Consider the following 21,812-nt stretch of genomic DNA (forward strand, 5'->3'; position numbering starts at 1 on the left):
TATGTTAAATTTATGACATGAAATGGAAAAATTCATTCATCAAATAGGATTTTTCACTCAAGCAAAGAACTGTGTTTGGCAAAATGGGACATCACCACCACTTGGTGGCACTATTATTAAAAAAATTTAGGATTAAGTTTTCAGGAATGAATAAATTGCTAGTGAGATGTCTAGACACCTAAAATAGGAAGAAAAGGTAAATGTCACAGTGAAAAGTCATTTTATGTCTAAGTTCTACTTTATAAAAGGAGGACATGATACCAGTTTAAGGTAGCACAACTTGGCACATTCTTCCATGTCATAGGGTCGTGGTACAAAATGGATAAAAGAAGTAATCCTGCTTAGCAATAGAAGGAAAAGTGTAAGTTTAAATTTAAACATAAGACTGAATTCCCTCAATAGGTCTGTTGAACGTGCTCCTCCTTTAACTTCTTGTTCTCCTTTAACTTCAAGAATATCTAGGGACTAGAAGCAATGGTTCTTAATAGTTATGAAGTCAGGAGGGAAAGTGAAGAAGAAATGAAGTCAATAAAAGACTGTGAACTCATACTGTTTTTACTGCTTAAATTGCTCCATTAATAGCTCCTAAAAGTTTTATTTTATACTTTCTCGATGGTATATTTAGTAAGGTAAGAAAAGATACTATAACGAGGACAGAAAATTTGAATTTACCTACATGAGGAAAATGATGTGAAAACAGTAAATGAACCTGTATATAAATCTAACGACTGAAGTATTAATTTATTCTCATTTTTATATTTAAACACTAGGTGTAATACTCATTTAAATGTGACTTACCTGCAACTCAGCATAAGTTATTTCTAAATCTTTAATAAACTACAACTTCCTATTTATTTCCTGAAATTTTACTTACCACTACTTACTATTTTTAACAATAATTAAAAGGCAAAACTATTTGGCATGAAACACAAACCTAAGAAAAGAAAGGAAGTGATATATTACTTTCAGATCCTGGTACCCTTTCTTAGTGGATCTAAAGAAACAAGTGGGAAGATTATGTGGCATGTTTTTAAAAAGCTAAGGATCCTATGCATACAATTCTCATTATTTAATCTGGTTTTGAGTCTCATGACAAATTACTTATAATAGGCTGTTTGCCTAAATTCAGTCCATTTCAGTTTATCACTTCCTAGGATGAGAAATGCTGCAAGAAAAATCAAAGGCAGAGTTTTAAAAAAGGACCTTTAATGAAAAATATAAAAACATAATATTGCATCCTTGAAACATGATTTGTATGTTCAGCAAGTCCTATGAACTTTCAAATGTAAAATAACCCTGTTTGATATATGTGTATTTTTATTTACACATACAATGAAACAAACCTTATTTTACTTGACAGTAATATTTATGATGCTGACATCCTCATAGGGCTTATCTGTTTTGGGATTGACTTTGACATTGGAGATCCTTTGTACAACTTCCATTCCTTTAGTCACTCGTCCAAACACTGTGTGCTTATTATCAAGCCAAGGCTGCATTGGAGGAGAAATGGAAAATCTCGGTAAACCCAGATTTCTTAAATCACACCCTCTGGGTGAACAAATTAAAGAGAATTTAAACTTATCCTTCATTTTTAAAATTTAATTAAAAAGATGTACAGTTAATTTCATTTAGCAGCTTTTAAGAGTGATTTCCATAATTATATGAAAAAATATAAAAACATGGTGTAACGTTTAAGTATATCTTTCAGACGGAAGGGAGCTGGAAGATGTTTGCTAAAGGTAAGTTTCTTTGCATGGCTTAATGAATTATGGCTAAGGCTCTAAAAGTTCTCTGCAGGAATCCTACCTGTGTAAGTCAGAGGCAGTTTGGAACTGTTTAAGCAGCATATGCTTTCATATTAGAGAGATGGGAGCTCAAATGCTGGCTCTGCTGTTTACTTGACCTCTGACAAGTTAATCATGTCTCACTGTTTATCTCCTCGTCTATTTTTTAAAACTGGGTACAGTGATACTAGAAGTATTATGAGACTTTGTGCCTGACAGTAATTATAAATATTGTTCCTTTATTGCATGGTGCTTAATTCCAAAAAATAGTGTGATAATTTGTATAATTTTGTGTAACTGCAAAGCAAGAGAGTTCAGTATTCTTATGCTGTATTTTATCAAAACTACGGTGCCATTGATTATGGGCTGCATTCTGATTTCAGAGATATAAAAAATATAGAATAAAGCTCTTAAAATTGAGAATTCATATACTCTAATTCCCTCCACTCTAAAGATAAGGAAATAGCCCTAGAAGTGAAATAATTTGTTTTCTGTTATACAACTAGTATTGGCAAAGTTGACTTAAACTAAAGTGTCCTGAGTTACAGAAGTATTGTTTTACAAAATAAAATCCAGTTTGTTAGGTAATTTTACATTTTCTCATTTAAATTGTTTTCAATCTTATATCCTGGAAGATATAAATAATGGTAGAGAATACTATAGCTCTCTTCCACTGAATTCATTCTTAGATCATAATCTGTGAATCTGTGGCTTATGGACAATGCTGTTCTACTTACCGTTGGTACTACTGTTATGAAAAACTGGGATCCATTAGTATTCGATCCAGCGTTGGCCATGCTGAGTGTATATGGTCTATCATGTCGTAATGTTGAATGAAATTCATCTTCAAATTCTCCTCCCCATATGCTTTCTCCTCCCATACCAGTTCCTGTTGGATCTCCTGTCTGAATCATGAAGCCCTTAACAGGAAGTACACAAAAAACATATTACACTTGTCCTTTTCTATATGCATGCTTTGGAATCTTATGTTTGAGTGTTTTATATTCAGTAAAATCTTAACTTTTCTTAACTGTCACTCTATAAACTGATTTTATTAAAACCTCAGTAAGTTATACTTTAGAAGATGCATTTCCATTGCTTAAATACAGCCTTATTTCACTGACTGAAACAAAACTGCAAAGATCTCCTCATTTATAGACATGTACTGTCTTTCCCAATAATCTAATAATTAAAACCAATTAATAATGTAAGGAAGTTTTAGATCTGTATAGTGTGCTAGGTTTTATAGAATTGCCACACTTTTCTCTCTTCCCTTTCTGTAAATGCTCTGGATTGCCTGGTGAGTCATTTCACTAATGCTTTCAGAACCCCCAAAATCTGATTATCCCTCCTGTCATTTCTCCTGTCATTTCTGACCTGCCAGTTACCAAGAACTGTATTACTGCCCCATCTATCTTACGGAACACACTCAACAAAATTCTGGGCCAAATTCTTTCTGTTCTTCAGGTTTTAATGGTGGTTCTTAAAGATGAAGTGGAATCATGTCTTTTCTATTATTTAAAAGCTTATCTTCTAGATTATCTAGTTACCAGGTACAAGTAACCTTAGCTTTTGGTTTTATCTAAGCATGACCTTTTACTCAGTATCTGACCCTTGGCTTCAGCTGTGGACAAAATACTGATGCAGTGTTTCTAAAAAGGTACCAAGTTGCTATTTCTGCGCTTGATTCTAGATCTGATATTCATGACCATCTTTTTTTTTTTTTTTTTTTTTGGCTTCTATAGTCCATTTTTCCTATTCTTTTTTTTTTTTTTTTTTTTAAGATTTTATTTATTTGACATAGAGAAAGAGAGAAGCGCGCACAAGCAGGGGGAGTGGCAGGGAGAGGGAGAAGCAGATTTCCTAAGGAGCAGGGAGCCTGATGCAGGGCTTGATCACAGGACCCTGGGATCATGATCTGAGCCAAGAGCAGATGCTTAACCGACTGAGCCACCCTGGCCCCCTTTCCTATTCCTTTCTAATAAACTGATAATTGTGAGACAGGAAGATTCCTTAGGTTTAAACCTGTGGTTATGCAAAAACACACTATTTCTGAAATCATTTAAATTTTGTATCAACTTGGGGCGCCTGGGTGGCTCAGTCAGTTAAGCATCTGACTCCTGGTTTCAGCTCAGGTCATGATCTCAGGCTTGCGGGATCAAGCCCTGAGTCAGGCTCTGCACTCAGTGGGGAGTCTGCTTGAAGATTCTCTCCTTCTGCCCCTCACCCCTGCTCATGCTCTCTCTCTCTCAAATAAATATCTTTAAAAAATGTTTTTGTATAACTTACCTTAATTATACGGTGAAATGTATGTCCATTATAATAACCATTTCTGCTATGAACACAGAAGTTTTCCACGGTCTTAGGGCACCTAGTAAGACACATGTTAAAAATATGAAATCTATTCAGGGCATCGTTAGACAGTTTTCTTTGCAGTTGTGCTTAATGGTGTTTTCAGTATCTTCTGAAAATTTCAGGATACTTTTTTTTCATAACCTCTTCTAATCTCAGAATAAGCAAGAGTTGAAAGAGCATATAAGCCATAATAAATTAATATTGTTTAGTACATTATCTTTAGCTCATGACTACTTATATTTGAGTTTGACAGTATTTAAATTTCAAAGTCATTTAGCAGATTAAAAAATACAACTACAGTACCTTAAGATCCATATGTTCACTGAACTCGTGTAGTGGGTTCAGTTCCTGGGAAAGGTAATTTTCTTATAAAAACTATGTTACGGTACACTGACACAATTCCTAAACAAGGACTTACTCTCTGAAATGCTATCTCCCAAATCTAATCAACTTTAAATGACAATCGCACAAAGTATGAGGCTTTCAAAATAATGTTAACTAATATTGTGATGATTAATAAGGTACATTATCATGTAATAGCTCTTAGAGCTGGGAATGGAAGGAAGATACAAGAGAATACTGCACGAAGTACATCAGGGGACAGGCTTAATAGCTGCATGGGTTCTGAGCACCTAAAGTGAGATGGTCCAGGTATCTAGAGCTGCCTAGGTCTTTGTTCATTACCAAGTACATATAAAACATTCATATCCAAAATAAGTAAGTACTTTTAAGTAAAGGTTTTGTAAAAGGTGTCACATTTAGGATCAAGAATAGGCAGAAATTCTATTGTATTTGGCATTACATGTTCATCTTGCAAACTTTTAAACTGTCCAGAATACATTTCTGCTTTTTTTCAATTAAATGGCCTTATTTATTTTTTTGGGGGGAACTTTTAAAACATACAGATAGCACTGGTACTAAAATAAGAGGTAGTGGATGTCTAGCAAATGTCAGGAGGAAAAAATTATCCTCTCCTTAAGGATCTGCTTTGAGAATAATGCCAGTTCTGACAACTGAGTCACAAAATCTAGTTGGGATGTATAGTTAATAGTAATATATTTGTATATCACTTATAGTTTACATTCAGCACTTTTGTAGCTGTATGTTTCATATTCATAATAATAAACCTGTGAAGTATGTGTATAAAACTTTCCCATTTTCTAGAGGAACAGTTACCAGAAAGCTAAAGGTAGATGCTCTATCAAACACTCCAATTCCTTAAAATTTCTCCAGTTGAATTTTAAGTTGCACAGTTTCTTCAAATAAACACATTTACATTGGTGTTTAAGACAACAGAAATAGTACATACTCAACAGGAAAAAGTTTGATGTGAATGTCTCCCATACTTGTGTGGATAATGGCACTATCTGAAACTCGTTTAGGTCCTTCAGCTTGAGTGGCTGCCATGACTTCTTCTTTAGAAGGTTTCTCATTAAAAACATCTCTGTCAGAATCTGCACTTTTTGTATCTTCTGGCTCTCGTTTGGTAAACTCACAAGAAAATTAAGAGAGTGAAAGAATTAAATTTTCATCTCGTTTAAATTTATCAACAAGAAAATTTCATTTCTATTTATGGTATTTGAGAAAAAAAATTCACATCAGAATAAATCCTTATTTCAGGAATCACCTCTTATCACAGGATGTGTAATGCATTTAAATTATTTTTACACTGTCTAATATGAAAATCCATTTAATGAAGACGTATGATTTCAAATGGGATTTAATTTCTTTTCGGGTACACATTTAACAAGATGCAGTTTTATTTGAGGTAGTGCTCTGCTTCTGCCAGCTAGTATGTCAAAACCTGTCACTTGTTGCTTACTTTTCACTATTTAGATTTCCTGGGTTTGAATTCCAGCTCTGCTACTTACTAGTTACATGATTTTGGGGAAGTAAATTCATTTCTTCCATTCATTCATAAATGGGGGTAATAATAGCTACCTCAAAGTGTTGCCTTCTGTGAAGATTAAATGAAGGGATATAAAATGCTTAGAGAACAGTGCCTAACATGTAGAAGGTACTATATACATATTAATAATTGTTATTACAAAAGCAGAACCTGGTGCTAGGTAGGCTGAGGATTCCAAGATGAATCAGTAATGCATCTTGACTTTCTTTTTTTATTGCCTGCAAAGCCCCATCTGTTCAATCTAAATGCTGAAGCTTGGGAGAAAGAATGCAATTTTGAGTGAAGTTGTAGAAATTTCAGGATACCTCAGGGTACTGGGAAAACTGAAAGAAACCTTTCAGTTGTTAAAACTTTGGAGTTCTCTAAGCCCCCCCCTTTTTTTTTTTTAATTTGACTTTCAGTAAGTAGAAAATTTTTCTCCCAAGAAAGCCCTACCTAATAATCAACTGAGTTCCAGGAAGTAAAGCCAGTGCCCCAGGCCCTGTCTTGCCTAATGTCATTCCTCATCTACTTGTATAAATCCCAAATAAACAACCAAGGTAGGATGTTGTTGCCTTATTATCTTACTCTCCAGTTTTCAAAGGAATGGCATGTCTGTTGTATAATTTATTTATATGAATTTTTAAATAGTTGTCTTGATTTAGCTCATGTATTAAACTACTAAGGTTAAAATTTTGTAAAGTTTTACTTTCATGATACAGGATTTGAAAAAAAGGATAAAAAATTTATACATATGTATACCATTTTACTTTTGCTTACAAATATGTATGTCTAATAAAAGATAATTTTATCAACATGTTAGCTGTATAAAGATGCACATAGATTGACTTTTTTCTTTTTCTTCAATGATTACAAGGAACATATATGATTTAATCAACATAAAAGTAAACTCTAGGGGAAGAAAAAGAAAAAGGTGTATTAACTATACATCCCAAAAGTAACTTGTTGAAGTTTTTGATACAATGAATGGAACATTAGTATATGTTTTGAGTATATACCAAGAATTCCCTATTAACATTAACTTTTACCTTCAAAACAGTTAAATTATAGGTAAAAACAAGAAAAATTCTTTTCCTTGAATATATATTAATTTTTTAGCAAAGACATTGACTGTTATAAATAAAATTTCCATCTTAAAAGAATGAACCCATTTTAGGTTAAAAGCTTGGTTGGGATAAGCTGCTATTTCCTACATTTATGAAATGCTGGTAACCTGAATAGCATCACACCTGCTTACAATGTATCAGATGAAAGAATGAGTATACCATAATGATCCAGGCACTTTACCAAATCTTGTGAATAGTGAAGAAAACATAATGTCCTGTATTTAAGAATTTTATATTGAGGAGATGACAGGGTCAGAGATTTAAAAAAAAAAAAAAAAGGAAATTATTCCAAAAACTGTGACACTGCACAAGCAGGCATACCAAATCAGACTTGATGTCAAGAGAAGGCTTCCAAACTGAGACCTAGTAAAAGTAGGGACTGGGGACAGGTGTGTGACTGGCAGAAGGAATAGCCTGTGCAAACACCCTGAGGTAAACAAGGACACTCAATTATTGCAAATGGGATCAAGTTCAGTAGTCCGTATAGCAAATGAACTAAAAATGAAGAAAGATAGGTAGAAGAGCCACCTAATAGATAGTTGAGGCATTAAAAGATTTTAGGGAGAAAAATAGCCAAATTCGGGACTTAGAAAGTCTCTGAATGCAGTGTGGAGAATAGATGGTAGGGCAGAGATCTCTATATTTTAGATTTTTTCTGCTTGGCTTAACAGTTAGGACACTGCTATTCTTAGATAGCTTAGTAGTTTGATTGTGAGCCCAATGTTAGTTAACATGCAAAGTACTTACAGTACTGTAGAAAAAAATAACTCCTCAGGAATATACATACACTTTTGAGGTAGCACCATTACAAGGTAGTTAAAAGGTAATAAAAAGAAATGTGGTTAGAGAAGGAAGTGTGCAAGTTCAGGGGAGATAAATTATGTTTCAGAATAAAAGATGAAAAATAATCTTTTGCAGGAGAATTTCAAAACCCCACAGCAAAGATATTTTGGATGCAATTATTACCATAACCACGTACTTCCTAACATCTTTGACAACACAAATAGTTGTAGAAGCCAGGCTGAAAAATTTTCAAAACAGGAGGGAAAACAGTACAAAATCAAGTCCTAGTTAAAAATTCTACAATATTAATGTTTTAAGATAGTATTTGGGTTGTTTAGAAAGTCTGCTATTATTGCCAACATTCTCTTCAGTTGAAAGCACAAGCTAAGAAAATAAAACTCCAAACAAATTGGAAGAATTAAGGACTATTTCCTAGTACTTCCTCATACCATATAAAATCTGTTCTTTTTGAAAGATGTACAAACTATTGTTGGGTCAGCTTGAATATTCTGAAGAACAGGGTTTTCAGAAGCTTTCATTTCTATAGTAGTTGCAGCACGATGTTTTTTGGCTATTCCCTGGAACAAAGCCAACTGCATCACTCTAATATTTTCTTGCTTGCCTAAGATGCGCACACACCTAGAAAATACAACGTTTTATACAATAAAATTACCAGAATGAACTCCAATTATAAAAACTTTATAGTTAAAAGGTAGGAATCAACTATCCTTTATCCTTTACCTTTGCATAAAATATCTAGTGAAAGTTTTTTAAAAAGTGTTTCTCTATCCCCCTCCCTCAAAAAGAGTGATTTTAAATTGGTAGGTGACTGGAATTTTCAGGGTAAAAAAAATACAATCAGTCATATAGTTTTAACCTATCCCTATCGCTATCATTTTAATTGTTTTTTAAGCCTTCAAAGTTTCTATAGTGCCAAGAACTACAATATAAATTTGTTTACATGTGAGAATGTACAGCACTAGATTTTTTTCTCTTTAAAATATACTTTAAGTTCTTTTCATTTACATTCAGTGATCGTATCTGATTGTAGCTATTTTGTACTAAAACCAATGGACTGTTTGCACAAAAGGCTTATTGTGGTTTCATGCATTTTAACTTCTGATTTTATGTCTAGCAGGATGTAATGCTGAATTCTGTGGTTAAAATATTTGGCAACATTTAACATGAACCAGGCTAATTTAAATCAATAAGCAAAAGAGAGACTGAAACTTGTTAAAAAAAAAAACAAAACAACTTGAAACTATGCATATCTTTTTTCCATTTCTTTTATAAACATGAGTGGAAACTTTTTACATAAGATTATAAACAACCAAAAGACCACAGCAAAATCCAGTCAAAACATTTGGTTAAGTTTAGACATTTGGGACCATTCCACTTGTCCTGGAACAAACAAAACTCCCATTGTTTCCCTAAAGGAGGAAATGGTCCCCCATAAATGAATGCACTTTAAAAAAACATGTTAAAGCTTACCGGTTTGTTTCTACATTTATAACTTTAATGCCTAGCATTGTTCCATACAGCACGAAGTGTCCAGTTTCATCAAAAACTATGTTAATTAATCTTACTGCATCCACCTTCTCCAATTCACGTTCTACAGCCATTCGTCGGCCAAATTCCATGTCGGGTAGCTGTTGCCTCATCTGCTGCAGTTCAGTAAACATCTAAAAAGCAAACCATTTATTAACAAAAAAGCTACATGATAAAGGGACTTAGAATTTAAATAGAAGCACAGAACACATTAAGAACCACTGAAAGTTTGTGTACTTATGTTATCTTGAGGATTCTAAATACTATAAGCAGGAAATAAAAAGACATTAGTAAGTTCAATCATAAAAAATAGTATTTATGTGAACTGGTTCTTCTAATAAAAAAAAGTTAATATAACTACTGTTTTCTCTATTGAAACTCTATCTGCTGCCTTTTATAAGCCACAGACTAGTACCTTCCAACAGAAATATAATGGAAACTACATATATAATTTTAAATTTTCTAGTAGCTACTTAAAGTAAAAAGACACAGGTAAAATTAGTCTTAATAATGTTTTATTCAACCCAATATTAAAAAATTGAGATGGGGCACCTGGCTGGCTCAGGTGGTAGAGGATGCGACTCTTGATCTCAGGGTTGTAAGTTCGAGCCCAATGATGGGTATAGAAATTACTTAAAGTGTTAAAAAAAGATTGAGATCTATTACGTTCTATATTTCTTATATTAGGTCTTTGAAATCCTGTATGTATTTTATACTTTCAGCCCGTCTAAATTTGAACTAGCTTCATATCAAGTGCTCAATAGCCACATGTGGCTACTGACCACTATAATGGACAATGCAACTAGACTGTAGGGTCCCTGTACAGGGATCATGGGCCTGACATGATATAACAAGCACTTAATTTTTGTTGAGTGATTGAACTCTGATTATCTCACTAACTTATAACGATTTCATGATATTTTAGAAAATGTTTTATTTTTACAGAAAGCATAACACAGATTATCATTAGGTAAACGTGACTTAGTGTAGATGAATATTTTTATGAGTGCTTTGTAGTTTTGATATTTGGTTTTCTTTTCTTTAGATATTTAAAACAATTTTCAGATAGGGTTACATCACAATTACTCTGTATTATCATACTATAAGCTTCCCCCAAAATATGATCTTTCATTCAGTTTTCCAGATATTTAGGGCATCAAGCAGTAAAATTCAAAAGTAGGTTTCCATTGGAGATGAAAAGAAGCCAGGCTTATGTTCAATCTATTTTTTTTTCATGCTTGCATTAGCTGGAAATCCTGTTTTTCTAGATATGGGAAGAACAACAATGTAAACAACTCCAAAAAAACAAAAGGAGGTATGTGTATTAGGGAACAACAAGAAGCAAAGGTCTTTTATCTAAAAGCCTCATCATTAGCATTTCTTGTCTCCAGTCTTTGAGACTGATAATTGCTTATTCGTATGCTAGAAATAACCTAGATGCTGGACTACATTTTTGTAATGTGGGACCCTTAATTATTTTGTTACAGAGAAGATTCATTTTCTTTTTTTTGAAAAGATCTTATTTATTTGAGAGAGAATGAGAGCAAGAGAGATCACAGAGGGAGAGCAAGAGGGAGAAGCAAACTCGCCGTTGAGCAGGGAGCCTGATGTGGGGCTCGATCCCAGGACCCTGAGATCATGACCTGAGCCGAAGGCAGATGCTTAACTGACTGAGCCCCCAGGCCCCGGAGAAGATTCATTTTCAACACTTAAGATTTGTAGATGGCCCTCTGCTCACGTATAAGTATAAATGTTAATCCAACTTGGTAAGTATATTGGTATCTTTTTACGTATTCTAGCCTTAATACCAGGGCCTCTGTGATACAGAACTGTGTAGCCATGCGCAGTGTATGCATATCTCATTAACTGTGAGATTCCATACATTTACTACTCACTAGCATTCTAACTAATTTACTTGGCATTTGTTTTTGTTTTGTTTTGTTTTGGTAACCTCTCTCATTCTGAATTTCAACTTCTGTCATAAGCTTTACTACTGACTTCCTCTTATCTCAGCCCTTTGACTTCAACAAATGTTGAAGACAATGATGAAGAAATACTGAATAGCTCAGAGTATTCGTGTTAAGAGATTTATATCCAGAGACTGTTTTTTAAATGTTTCTTTTCCTAAGGAATTTTCGAGGAGCTGCAAGCTGGTAGAGTCTTTAAGTTATATTTAATATTTAGTTACCATCTACCATTAAAGAAGAAAACATTACAAAGGAAGTTTTCTCTTTTTCTTAAAAGTATAGTGGAAAGCTATTTTCTTCCACCAAGAAAATGAGTCATGAGGACGATTTGACTAGCAAACAGATCTTCACATTTGTGTGGATTCATACTACTTCAGGCAGATAATCCACCCAACTTATTGCTACTTGCCACCAAACGAGAGCGTCACTAATAAGAATAATAGAATTTGAGACCTTAATGCAGGGAATCTAATATAAATTGGTCACTACCAAGACTGTAGAATTGACATTGTCATACAATAAACATTACTGCTACAAAGGTTCAACCCACAAACTCTTACAGGATTCAATACCATTAGCAGTTAGAGAACACTTCAGGGAACAGGTGATGAGACCCAAATTTCCACACACACACACACAAAAAGTTAACTTTGTATGGATAGAAACTCATTCTACAACTACACCCTTTAACAAATTCTTGTTAGCACTTATGTGTCAGGTATTGTACTTAGTGCTGGAGATACAAACATGAACCAAAACAGATAAGGGACCATAGATCACATAGAGTTTAATCTATGAGGGGTTGATATGTATTAATTAAAAATAAGACCATGCCAAATGCTCTAAGAGAAAATAAACAGAGTGATATTAAGTCACATAAAAAAAAAAAAAGTTGTCCTGGGGGCTCCTGGGTGGCTCAGTTGGTTAAGCAACCAACTCTTGGTATTTGCTCAGGTGGTAAACTCATGGGTGTTGAGATCAAGCCCCACATCAGGCTCCATGCTGAGCAGGGGCAGAGTCTGCTTGAAGATTCTCTCCCTCTGACCCCCCACTCTGGCTCACAGGTGTGCTTACTCTCTCGTGCTCTCTCTAAAATAAATAAATATTTTTTAAAAAGTTGTCCTATATTAGATGAGCAGTGAATTCCTACAGGAAGTGACCCTTTAAGATTTGAAGGATAAGTTCAACAGGTGATGGAAAGAATGGGGGAGGGGTGACTCTAGGCAGCAGGAACAGCACATGCAAAGGCCCTGTGGTGGGGGACATGTTCAAGAAACTGAAAGAAGGCCTAAATGGCGGTAAGAGGCAGGGAGAAAGGTGATTTATAGTAGCGTAGAATGGTAGGCAAAGGCCACAACAAGGCAGGCCATGAATGTGGTCTTGATCCTAAGAACAGGAAGTCACTAAAAGGTTCAAAGAATGACATGATCATATATGTGGTTTAAAAAAATTCCTCTGGGTGCAGCATGGATAACAGATTAGGAGGAAGCCAGGACATAGGCAGTAGGCCATGGGATAGTCTAGGCAAAAGATCATGAACTACGGTACTTACAGCTGTGCTGAAAGGAAATTGATAAATTTAAAGCATATTTAGAAAGTAAAATTGACAGGATTCATGATGATTCAGGTTTCTTTGGTTTGTGCAAGCAAATGGATATTGGTGCCATTCATGAAGACAGCAAAACAAAACAAAAAAATCCCCCCAAAACAGAAACAAAACAAAGGATAGCACCAGCTCCGTTTACAATAGAAAGCTGGAAAAATCAAATTGGGAGTAGTCATATGAACAGGCAGGAGTGAAATGAGTTAAGAAAAGGATAAGAAAAGTCTAGAATGAGTTTTGAGGAGCTTAAGAGGATGAACTTGCAAACAAAACTAAACTAAAAACATAGCCACATAAATATAAGAATAACTGGATACCACATCATAAACCTAGGGAAGAGAGTTTTGAAGAACAGTGAAAGACAGCAGAGAGTTGAATAATATCTTCAATGTCCTACGAGAAAATAACCATCCATGTAAATATCTACATCCAGAAAAAACATCTTTTAAGAAATAGCACAAAATAGACATTCAGAAAAGGCAATAGTCATTAAATTTATATTGCACTTACACTTAGTGATTCATCAAAGACTCTCATGAGTTTTCCAGTTAAAAATCTGAAAATTCTAACTTTTCTATCAGAACCAATAGTAGCTATTTTCTTCCCATCAGGTGAAAAACATATGCTGGTTGGATAAGCCTTGCATTTGGCAAATTCATATAAATCTGTGTCAGTTTTATATTCCCAGTTCACATTTTTGGGGAACTTATATTCATGAGGAGGCCCAGTCCAGTATTCAATCATTCCAGATTTATCAGAAGACACTACTGCTTTGTAAACTGCATTCAGCCGTATCTGAGTAAGAGGTGACGTATGGAGTTTGTCAAAAATATGAAGTGGCTGGTTATCTCCTCGACCATCATAAATGAAAATTTTTCCTGTGCTCTTCTCAGAAGCAGCAACTGAAGATATGGCATCCCCTGGGCAATAGATCCACTCACACTGTCCAGGAAAATAGCTAAAATATTTAAGAATTGAGAGGGAAAAAAAAGAGATCAATACAAATAAGCATCCTTATTCACTCTAACCACCAAAAAAATGTCCTGGCCAATGATTTAGTTAGTTTTGGATTCCTTGCTCAAAGTAGCAGAGAGATAGAAAATGGAAAAGAACAACTAAGAAAAATTACTAATTTTTCTCTTTCTGACCTCACTTATGTAATGTTAATAACTTCTGAGGATTTATCAGACCACAAAGAGAATTGCATATAGCAGATCATTTACTTCTCTTGGGTAGATAAGAAAACCTAATCAGACCCGAACCTTAAAATATACCAAAGCATTGCTTTTTTGGATTTCTGTCTATGCCTCATTCTATGTATAACTTACTTTTAAAAGGTTAGCATGTAACAGTGTACTTGATAAATCCATCCTTGAAATATTTAAAATCAGAATATTTTAGTTATGACTGTGATCAAAAGAAAAACATTTTGATATCACATTCTCATTATGAGTAACTTGATCTTAAAACTATAAAGTTTGAGGGGCGCCTGGGTGGCTCAGTCGTTAAGTGTCTGCCTTCAGCTCGGGGCGTGATCCTGGCGTTATGGGATCGAGCCCCACATCAGGCTCCTCCGCTATAAGCCTGCTTCTTCCTCTCCCACTCCCTCTGCTTGTGTTCCCTCTCTTGATGGCTGTCTCTCTCTCTGTCAAATAAATAAATAAAATCTTCAAAAAAAAAAAAACGAAAAGAAAACTATAAAGTTTGAACATGCTACCTGAAGAACAAAGTGTAAAAGAACTGGGACAAATTTAATTAATACACCAAACTTACACACTCAAATGAGTGTTGTCTCCTATGCAGTCAGTTTGAGAAGTTACAGTTATTCCAGTGTTGTTGCTGATGCTCAAAACTTTTTTGGAACTTCTCAAAAACTTTAGAACTTCTATCAAAACTTAAAAAAAATACTCTTTCAATATCCTCAAAGGTGGCAAAGGTTCAAAATTGATCAAAAGATTTAATTTTTAAAAACAGCTAGTGTGGGTAAACAAAGAAGGGGAATAGGACAAATAACCAAAAGATATTTCTATTTCTAGTCAAAAATAAGTTCTGACCATAAGTAATGTGACTGATTTCCTTTAGTGGCTCATAAACTGGTTTTGAAGGAAATTCCAAAAGAAATCCTGTTATGGGGGCGGCTGGGTGGCTCAGTTGGTTAAGCGACTGCCTTAGGCTCAGGTCATGATCCCAGGGTCCTGGGATCGAGCCCCACATCGAGCCCCGCATTGAGCACTCTGCTCAGCAGGAAGCCTGCTTCTTCTTCTCCCTTAGCCCCTCCTCCAGCTTGTGCTCAATCTTTCACTCACTCTCTGTCTCTCAAATAAATAAATAAATAAATAAATAAATCTTAAAAAACAAAACAAAACCCTGTTATGTAATGAACTGTTGTTCCCCTCCCCCCATTCATATGTTGCAATTACCCAAGGTGACCATATCTGGAGATAATTAGGAGGTAATTAAGGTTGAATGAGGTCATAAATTTGGGGCTCTAATCCCATAGGCCTGTGGCCTAAGATGGGAAAGAGCAAGATACCATTCCTCCCTTACATCCTGTCCCCAAAGAGAGTCCTCACCACAAATTAAACCCTGCTGGAACCTTGATCTTGCACTTTTCAGCCCCCAGAACTCGAGAAAATAAAATTCTACTGTTTAAGCCGTCTAGCCTATGGTCTTTTGTAATGGCAGTCTGAGCTAAGACAAGTCCCAAAACTTTTTGACAACGCTATGACTTTCAAGTTGACATTCATTTAGGTGTATATAAATTCAGTATGGTATCTGAAAAAAGACATGCTTAAAACAAAGTATTCATCTCATTCCTCTACAGTCTAACCACATAGTTTGGGTATCAATATACTTCGAAGTTTAAAATCACCAACAAATCACCTCAATTCCAAAATGTACATAAGCCTTATAAGATACAATACATATGACTGAAATAAACACAGCAAGGAAGTTAATTCTCAACACCAGTGTTTTAGACATGATGGATCCTTGTTAATTCTTTAAGTAATGTTAAATGGATATAATGAATCCTTGTTATGATGCTGTTTAAAAACTTCTGCTGTGATTAATGACAAAACCACAGCAGAAGCCTCCAAAGAGATCATAACAAGGATTCGTATCTAATTTTCCCAAGCAAAATCCAAAGGCACATTTTTTAATGGAATGGCAATATATTCTCTTTAGAAATATCTACAAAATGGCGAAGTTTAGTTTAAAAATTATTTCACTAAGTTGAAAAAAACATGTACTTTAAAAAAGACTCACCCAAGCTTCAGCATATTGATCATGTCAAAGTTCACTACATCAAACACCTTCATTGCTTTATCATCACCCACAGAACAGAACAATGCTCCCTCGGAGCTAACTGCAATACTCTCAATAACTCCTATTTAAATAAATCAAATTAAAACACTCTAGTAAATACCAATGAAACAAATACACATGAGTCAAAGAAAAAAAAACATTTTAAAAGAAACTTTAACCAATACAATTTAAGAGAGCTATACAAACACATAAGAACACATACAAAGTGAAATTCTTACCCAGATGACTACGAAAATGTTTAACAAATTCAATTCCCTCTTCTATTTTTTTCCAGAATTTAACATGTCCATCATGACTGGCAGTAATAATAAAGTCTGTCCTGCATATATAAAATTGCAAAAGTTAATTTGTAAAACAGATCTATGAATTACTTAGTACCCCTAAAGCAATCATTCATGAGACTTTCTGACTTTTGAAGTAGGTTTTCAAAAAAATATCTTCCTTTATGAAGACTACTATATGACATATAAAAAAAATATCTTTCTTTATGAAGACCAGTATTGCATATTTTGTAGTTCTTTTCTGGATATCATAATAGTTGCTGTGATACTAATTTTAATCCCAAAGACTAGGATCAGAATTGAGCTAGCACTTGACATAAAAAAGAAAAGAAATTTCACCAGGAATCGCTAGACCTGAAGGCCCATTAATGCTAAGATCACCCTACAGGCAGTGTTTTCATAAGGAAAATTATACTAGTTTTCAGAAGGTGATAAATCATTAAATCTCAATATATACCTTCTCTATATAGCAAAGTTCAACATAGATTTGTTTTGTATCCTATCCAAGGTGTTTAAGTATCAAAAAGATTTTATACAGATAGTCTCCCTTATAAGGTAATATAAAAATAGAAACCATTTATTGAAACCTAGAATACACCAGGTACTTTACACATCTTACCTTGAATGCATTTCTTTTTTTTTTTTTTTTTTTAAAGATTTTATTTATTTATGTGACAGAGAGACAGCCAGCGAGAGAGGGGACACAGCCGGGGGAGTGGGAGAGGAAGAGGAAGAAGCAGGCTCACAGCGGAGGAGCCCGATGTGGGACTCGATCCCAGCACGCGGGGATCACGCCCTGAGCCGAAGGCAGATGCTTTAATGACTGCGCTACTCAGGCGCCCCTCTTTTTTTTTTTTTTTTTAGTGTTTTTTTTATTATATTATGTTAGTCACCATACAGTACATCCCTGGTTTCTGATGTAAAGTTCGATGATTCATTAGTTGCGTATAACACCCAGTGCACCATGCAATACGTGCCCTCCTTACTACCCATCACCAGTCTATCCCATTCCCCCACCCACCTCCCGTCTGAAGCCCTCAGTTTGTTTCTCAGAGTCCATAGTCTCTCATGAATGCATTTCTTATATGATATAGGAAAGAGTATGTAGGCCTTTATTTAATTCAAACTATTACAGAAACTGTGACATTAAACAGAAATCCAGAGTATCCTAAAGTTACTTCTACAAATACTCCTCAAAACTGAAGCATTTTTGCAAAACACATTTTTCAGAAAGAAATTAAAAAGATGTGATAGACTTACTTGGTGCATACCACATGGGTGATAACATCTCTATGCATGTAACTGCGTTCATACATAGAAGCACTGGGGAGATTTTCAAGATAGACTCTTTCAAACTCTAGAACTGGGGGGAAAAATAAAGAAAAACATTTTTAACTGGAACTATATACTATTTTGTATTTTCTTTAAGATTTTCTAAATTCCATTTTGCATTTTTTTCTAGATTTTCTTAAATTTCTCTCAATTCACATGTAATGAAAAAAAAGCAGTGACTGTTACATCACTTGTAACTTCTATTATTTCATAGTAGTGAATGGCACCATTATTTAGTTAGTCATGACAGGTTCTCAGGTATTATATAGAGGCTTAACGGTCCCCAGAACTTAAGAACTAAGTGATTCTGGCTTAATATGAAGGTTCCATTAAGAAAGAAAAACCTTAAAAACTTTTATGAAATTATCACTACCATCTTTCTAACCATGTAGAGTAAGTTATTGGTTCTAATTTAAATAAGTAACAAGAGGACTTATCTTTAAGGCACTAATCCTCTTTGAAGTCACTGATAACTGGGATTAGAGCAGGTAAACATGATAAAATACTAAATAGATTTTTAGGGCTGAAAAAATCCCGGAGTTCTCAACTTTTTCCAGGGACAAAATATTTGTAAGAGTGTTAATCTGAGGAAATACTGATTTCATTATAAGAGCCATGAACAATTTTACTAGAAAAAGTTGACATATACAAATCTAGTAAAATAATCCAAAGACAGCCAAACAGGACTATAAAAAGTTGCTACATTAAATATGAGATATTTTGTAGTTTTTCACAACTAATGTATAGCAGACTCCAACCTGTGCCCAATGAACTCCTTTTTCCTTCATTTTTAGTAACAGAACATCATTTTTATATGGGCTTATTGACACCCAGCTATCATTAAGAGGACCTTTCTCACCTTCTTCAGAGTTAGGTGTGACCATGTGTCAATGAGAAGTGTTGTGTGACAGTGAAGAAGTCTCCTTCCAAAAGTGTTCCCTTCTTCCCTTCCTCAGTCCTACAACTTGGAACTGGGATAACAGCACTATTATTCTAATAACCATTCAGGACAAAGATGAGGGCCATATTCTAGTGATGTTAGGGCAGAAAGCTGGAAAGAGCGTAGGTCCCTTTGGAGCCTCTATATCAATCCTAGACTGTTTACTTTGGGACTCCTTTTACACACGAAAGAAGCATACTTCTGTCTTTTTTAATGTTATTGACTTTTTGGGTCTTTACGTAATAGGCAGCTAATATAATCCTATCTGATACAAATTCTTTTTGCTATTTGTTAGTTTACTTGTTGAGCAGATATTTACTGAAAACAAAATAGGTTACGAGGCTCATAGACATGAAGAAGAACACCTAACTCCTGTCTTTGAGAAACCATCAATTTAATTAAACGTAGTATCATATAATAATTTATAATGTCTTTCTGAAAATGAATACAAAATCCAGTGTCCAAAAAACATGTTCTATTTCTAGAAATATATTATCGAACTCCTGTCTTTTTATTTTTTTTAAAGTTTTTATGTTTAAGTAATCTCTACACCCAATGTGGGGCTTGAATTTATAATCCTGAGATCAAGAGTTGCATGTTCTACCAATTGAGCCAGCCAGGTGCCCCAAACTCCCCTCTTTTTAGATACAATCTTCAGTGATATTTTTCTAATATTCCATACATGTTTTTAAATTACAATTTTTTCTTCAAACTGAATACTACTGATTGGCTTAAATACAATGAGCATGTACTTAAGGGCAAACTTTTTTTTTTTTTTTAGGTTTTTAAAAAGATTTTATTTATTTATTTGACAGAGAGAGAGTACAAGCAGAGGGAGCAGCAGGGAAAGGGAGAAGCAGGCTCCCACTGAGCAGAGAGCCCGATGTGGGGCTCCATCCCAGGACCCTGGGGATCATGACCTGAGCCGAAGGCAGACACTTAACTGACTGAGCCACCCAGAGGCCCATAGGGCAAACATTTTCACATCTATTTATTTCTGTCTGTCTCAAATGACTTAAGTTTTATAAGATCTTTCTCTTAACATTAATATCAGCACTTTGATATTTTTTTTATTTTTCCATTAGAAAAGACATACAAAAATATTCTAATGCAACTATAAGAGCATTAACTTTGACATATTCATTCATTCAATAAATACTAAGTGAACATTTGACTATGTGCAAAGCACTGTAGCAAGCACTGAAGCAAAGTAGGAATGGACTTTGCTTTTATAAGTTTATGGTCTTAGCAGTGGAAAGGAACATTAATCAATCACACGAATAAATATACAATTGTAAAATGCAGCAAGTGCAATGAGGAAGAAATTGCTATGGAAACATTTAACAGAAAGACCAAACAGTAAAAAAGATAACGTACTTTAAAGGTGTCAACGTAGTGTTCAAAAAAGTGGCTTCTTCGAATTTGGATACATAAAATTTGAAGGCTACCTGTAAATTCTGCTAAATATTACCTCAGAGTTATGATCAACGTTCTTTAGAAACCCATCGCAAACTGGAGAAGTCACAGGCTTTACAGAGGAGGTGATGGTTGAAGGTGAATGCTAAAGTTGAGCAACTTAGCCAGATGGAAAAGGGTGAGGGAAATTATTTCAGGTATACACCATAACATCCTGGTAAGCACTCAAACAAACAAAAACCATGCCCCACTCTCAAGTGTCTTAATATGGGGGGAGTACAGAGTAAGGAAGACAGACAAAGTTAGGATAGAGAACCAGTGGAAATGTTTTGGTGAGGCAAGGAGAGATCATGTCATTTAGAGCCCTGTAGGCCATTTGGGGAGTTTGGACTTCGTTTAAACAATGAGAAATCACTGAAGAATGTGAAGCAGAGAGAAAGTAAGATTTAAACTTTCAGAAAAATCGTATTTTAATGGTCTTACACGTTTAAGAAAGACATTTTCTAGAACAACTTTTAAAATAAGAAAACCTCTTTCTCCACCCTTTTTATTTGATAAAACCTGGTCACTATCCACAGAAGTAGGGAAATACTTCAGGCCTTGATATCTCCTGTGTGTGGTTTAAAAACCACAGACCGCTGGTTTTAGATGAAAAATTTGTGATGCAGGAAACTCATGTAACTTTCCTAGGTCAAAAAAGTCATTACTGGAAGAGTCAGGATTATAATCCTCTATACCCACTCTTTACGATTCTAAATAGGCACCGCCCGCCCCGCCCCCTCCCCGCGCGCCCCAACAAACTAACAGCATTCCTGAACTAAAAGCCTTCAAGAAAACCGGACTCTGTTTCACATCTGCTAAACGGAGATAGAAATTCCAACCTCATATGCCTGCTGTAGGGATTGAGAGCCGCCTAGCACATAGCAAGTAGTGGCATAAATTGGCTTTAGCATTTAGAACACATAACTACAACACATCCGTGATTAACATTGTTAGATATTATCAAAAAGACGCTGTACTCAGCCCAAGTCACTATTTCGGAGAGAACTTGCAAGTATAGAATGACCAGCAATCATAAGATCCTCTGTTCTGAGGGCACAAAACCCCGCAATCACACACCATCGGTTTTGGGGTATGGTTTGAAATCTCCCAGTCGGGGGACGCAGATTTCAACTCGCCCTGCGACTATCTTTGTAGCTACCTTTCCTCTTCTTGGCCAATGTTGCCTCTACAGGTAAAGGCCCAACCCAGCGTTCTTCATTTTCCTCTTCGTTCTCTTGGGCCACCGCCACTACCACTGTTAGCTCTCTTTCGCTGAGTTCTGTTTTTTCCGGTTCCTCCGGGTCCCGGCGCCTTCTCCTTCTCAGCTGTGAATCGCTACCACCTTCCGACGCCATATTGCCCGAATTGTCACAAAAGGCGCGACACACACAGCTCTGCTACCAATCTTAAAAGCGG

At 35.1% G+C, this 21,812-nt stretch overlaps 1 protein-coding gene across 2 annotated transcripts; it reads right to left on the minus strand.

Moving 5' to 3' along the window:
- Positions 1-1,186: 1,186 nt before the first annotated feature.
- On the minus strand, positions 1,187-21,753 carry PPWD1 (peptidylprolyl isomerase domain and WD repeat containing 1). 2 transcript variants are annotated; one of them, XM_008691369.2, is made up of 11 exons: positions 21,556-21,753; positions 17,927-18,029; positions 16,604-16,704; positions 16,326-16,446; positions 13,569-14,016; positions 9,432-9,622; positions 8,390-8,579; positions 5,452-5,633; positions 4,077-4,158; positions 2,525-2,707; positions 1,187-1,493 (listed from the first exon to the last, which is right to left on the minus strand). In XM_008691369.2, the coding sequence occupies exons 1-11, from the start codon at positions 21,749-21,751 to the stop codon at positions 1,350-1,352; spliced, it is 1,941 nt and encodes a 646-aa protein (XP_008689591.1). In that variant the 5' UTR covers positions 21,752-21,753; the 3' UTR covers positions 1,187-1,349. The 2 variants fall into 2 exon arrangements, with proteins under 2 accessions (XP_008689591.1, XP_040478164.1); XM_040622230.1 differs by lacking the exon at positions 21,556-21,753 and having other exon boundaries at positions 16,326-16,348; positions 16,679-16,704; positions 17,927-17,978.
- Positions 21,754-21,812: the final 59 nt, after the last annotated feature.

This window comes from Ursus maritimus, unplaced genomic scaffold (assembly GCF_017311325.1).
Source record: "Ursus maritimus isolate PB19 unplaced genomic scaffold, ASM1731132v1 scaffold_5, whole genome shotgun sequence".
NCBI lineage: Eukaryota > Metazoa > Chordata > Mammalia > Carnivora > Ursidae > Ursus > Ursus maritimus.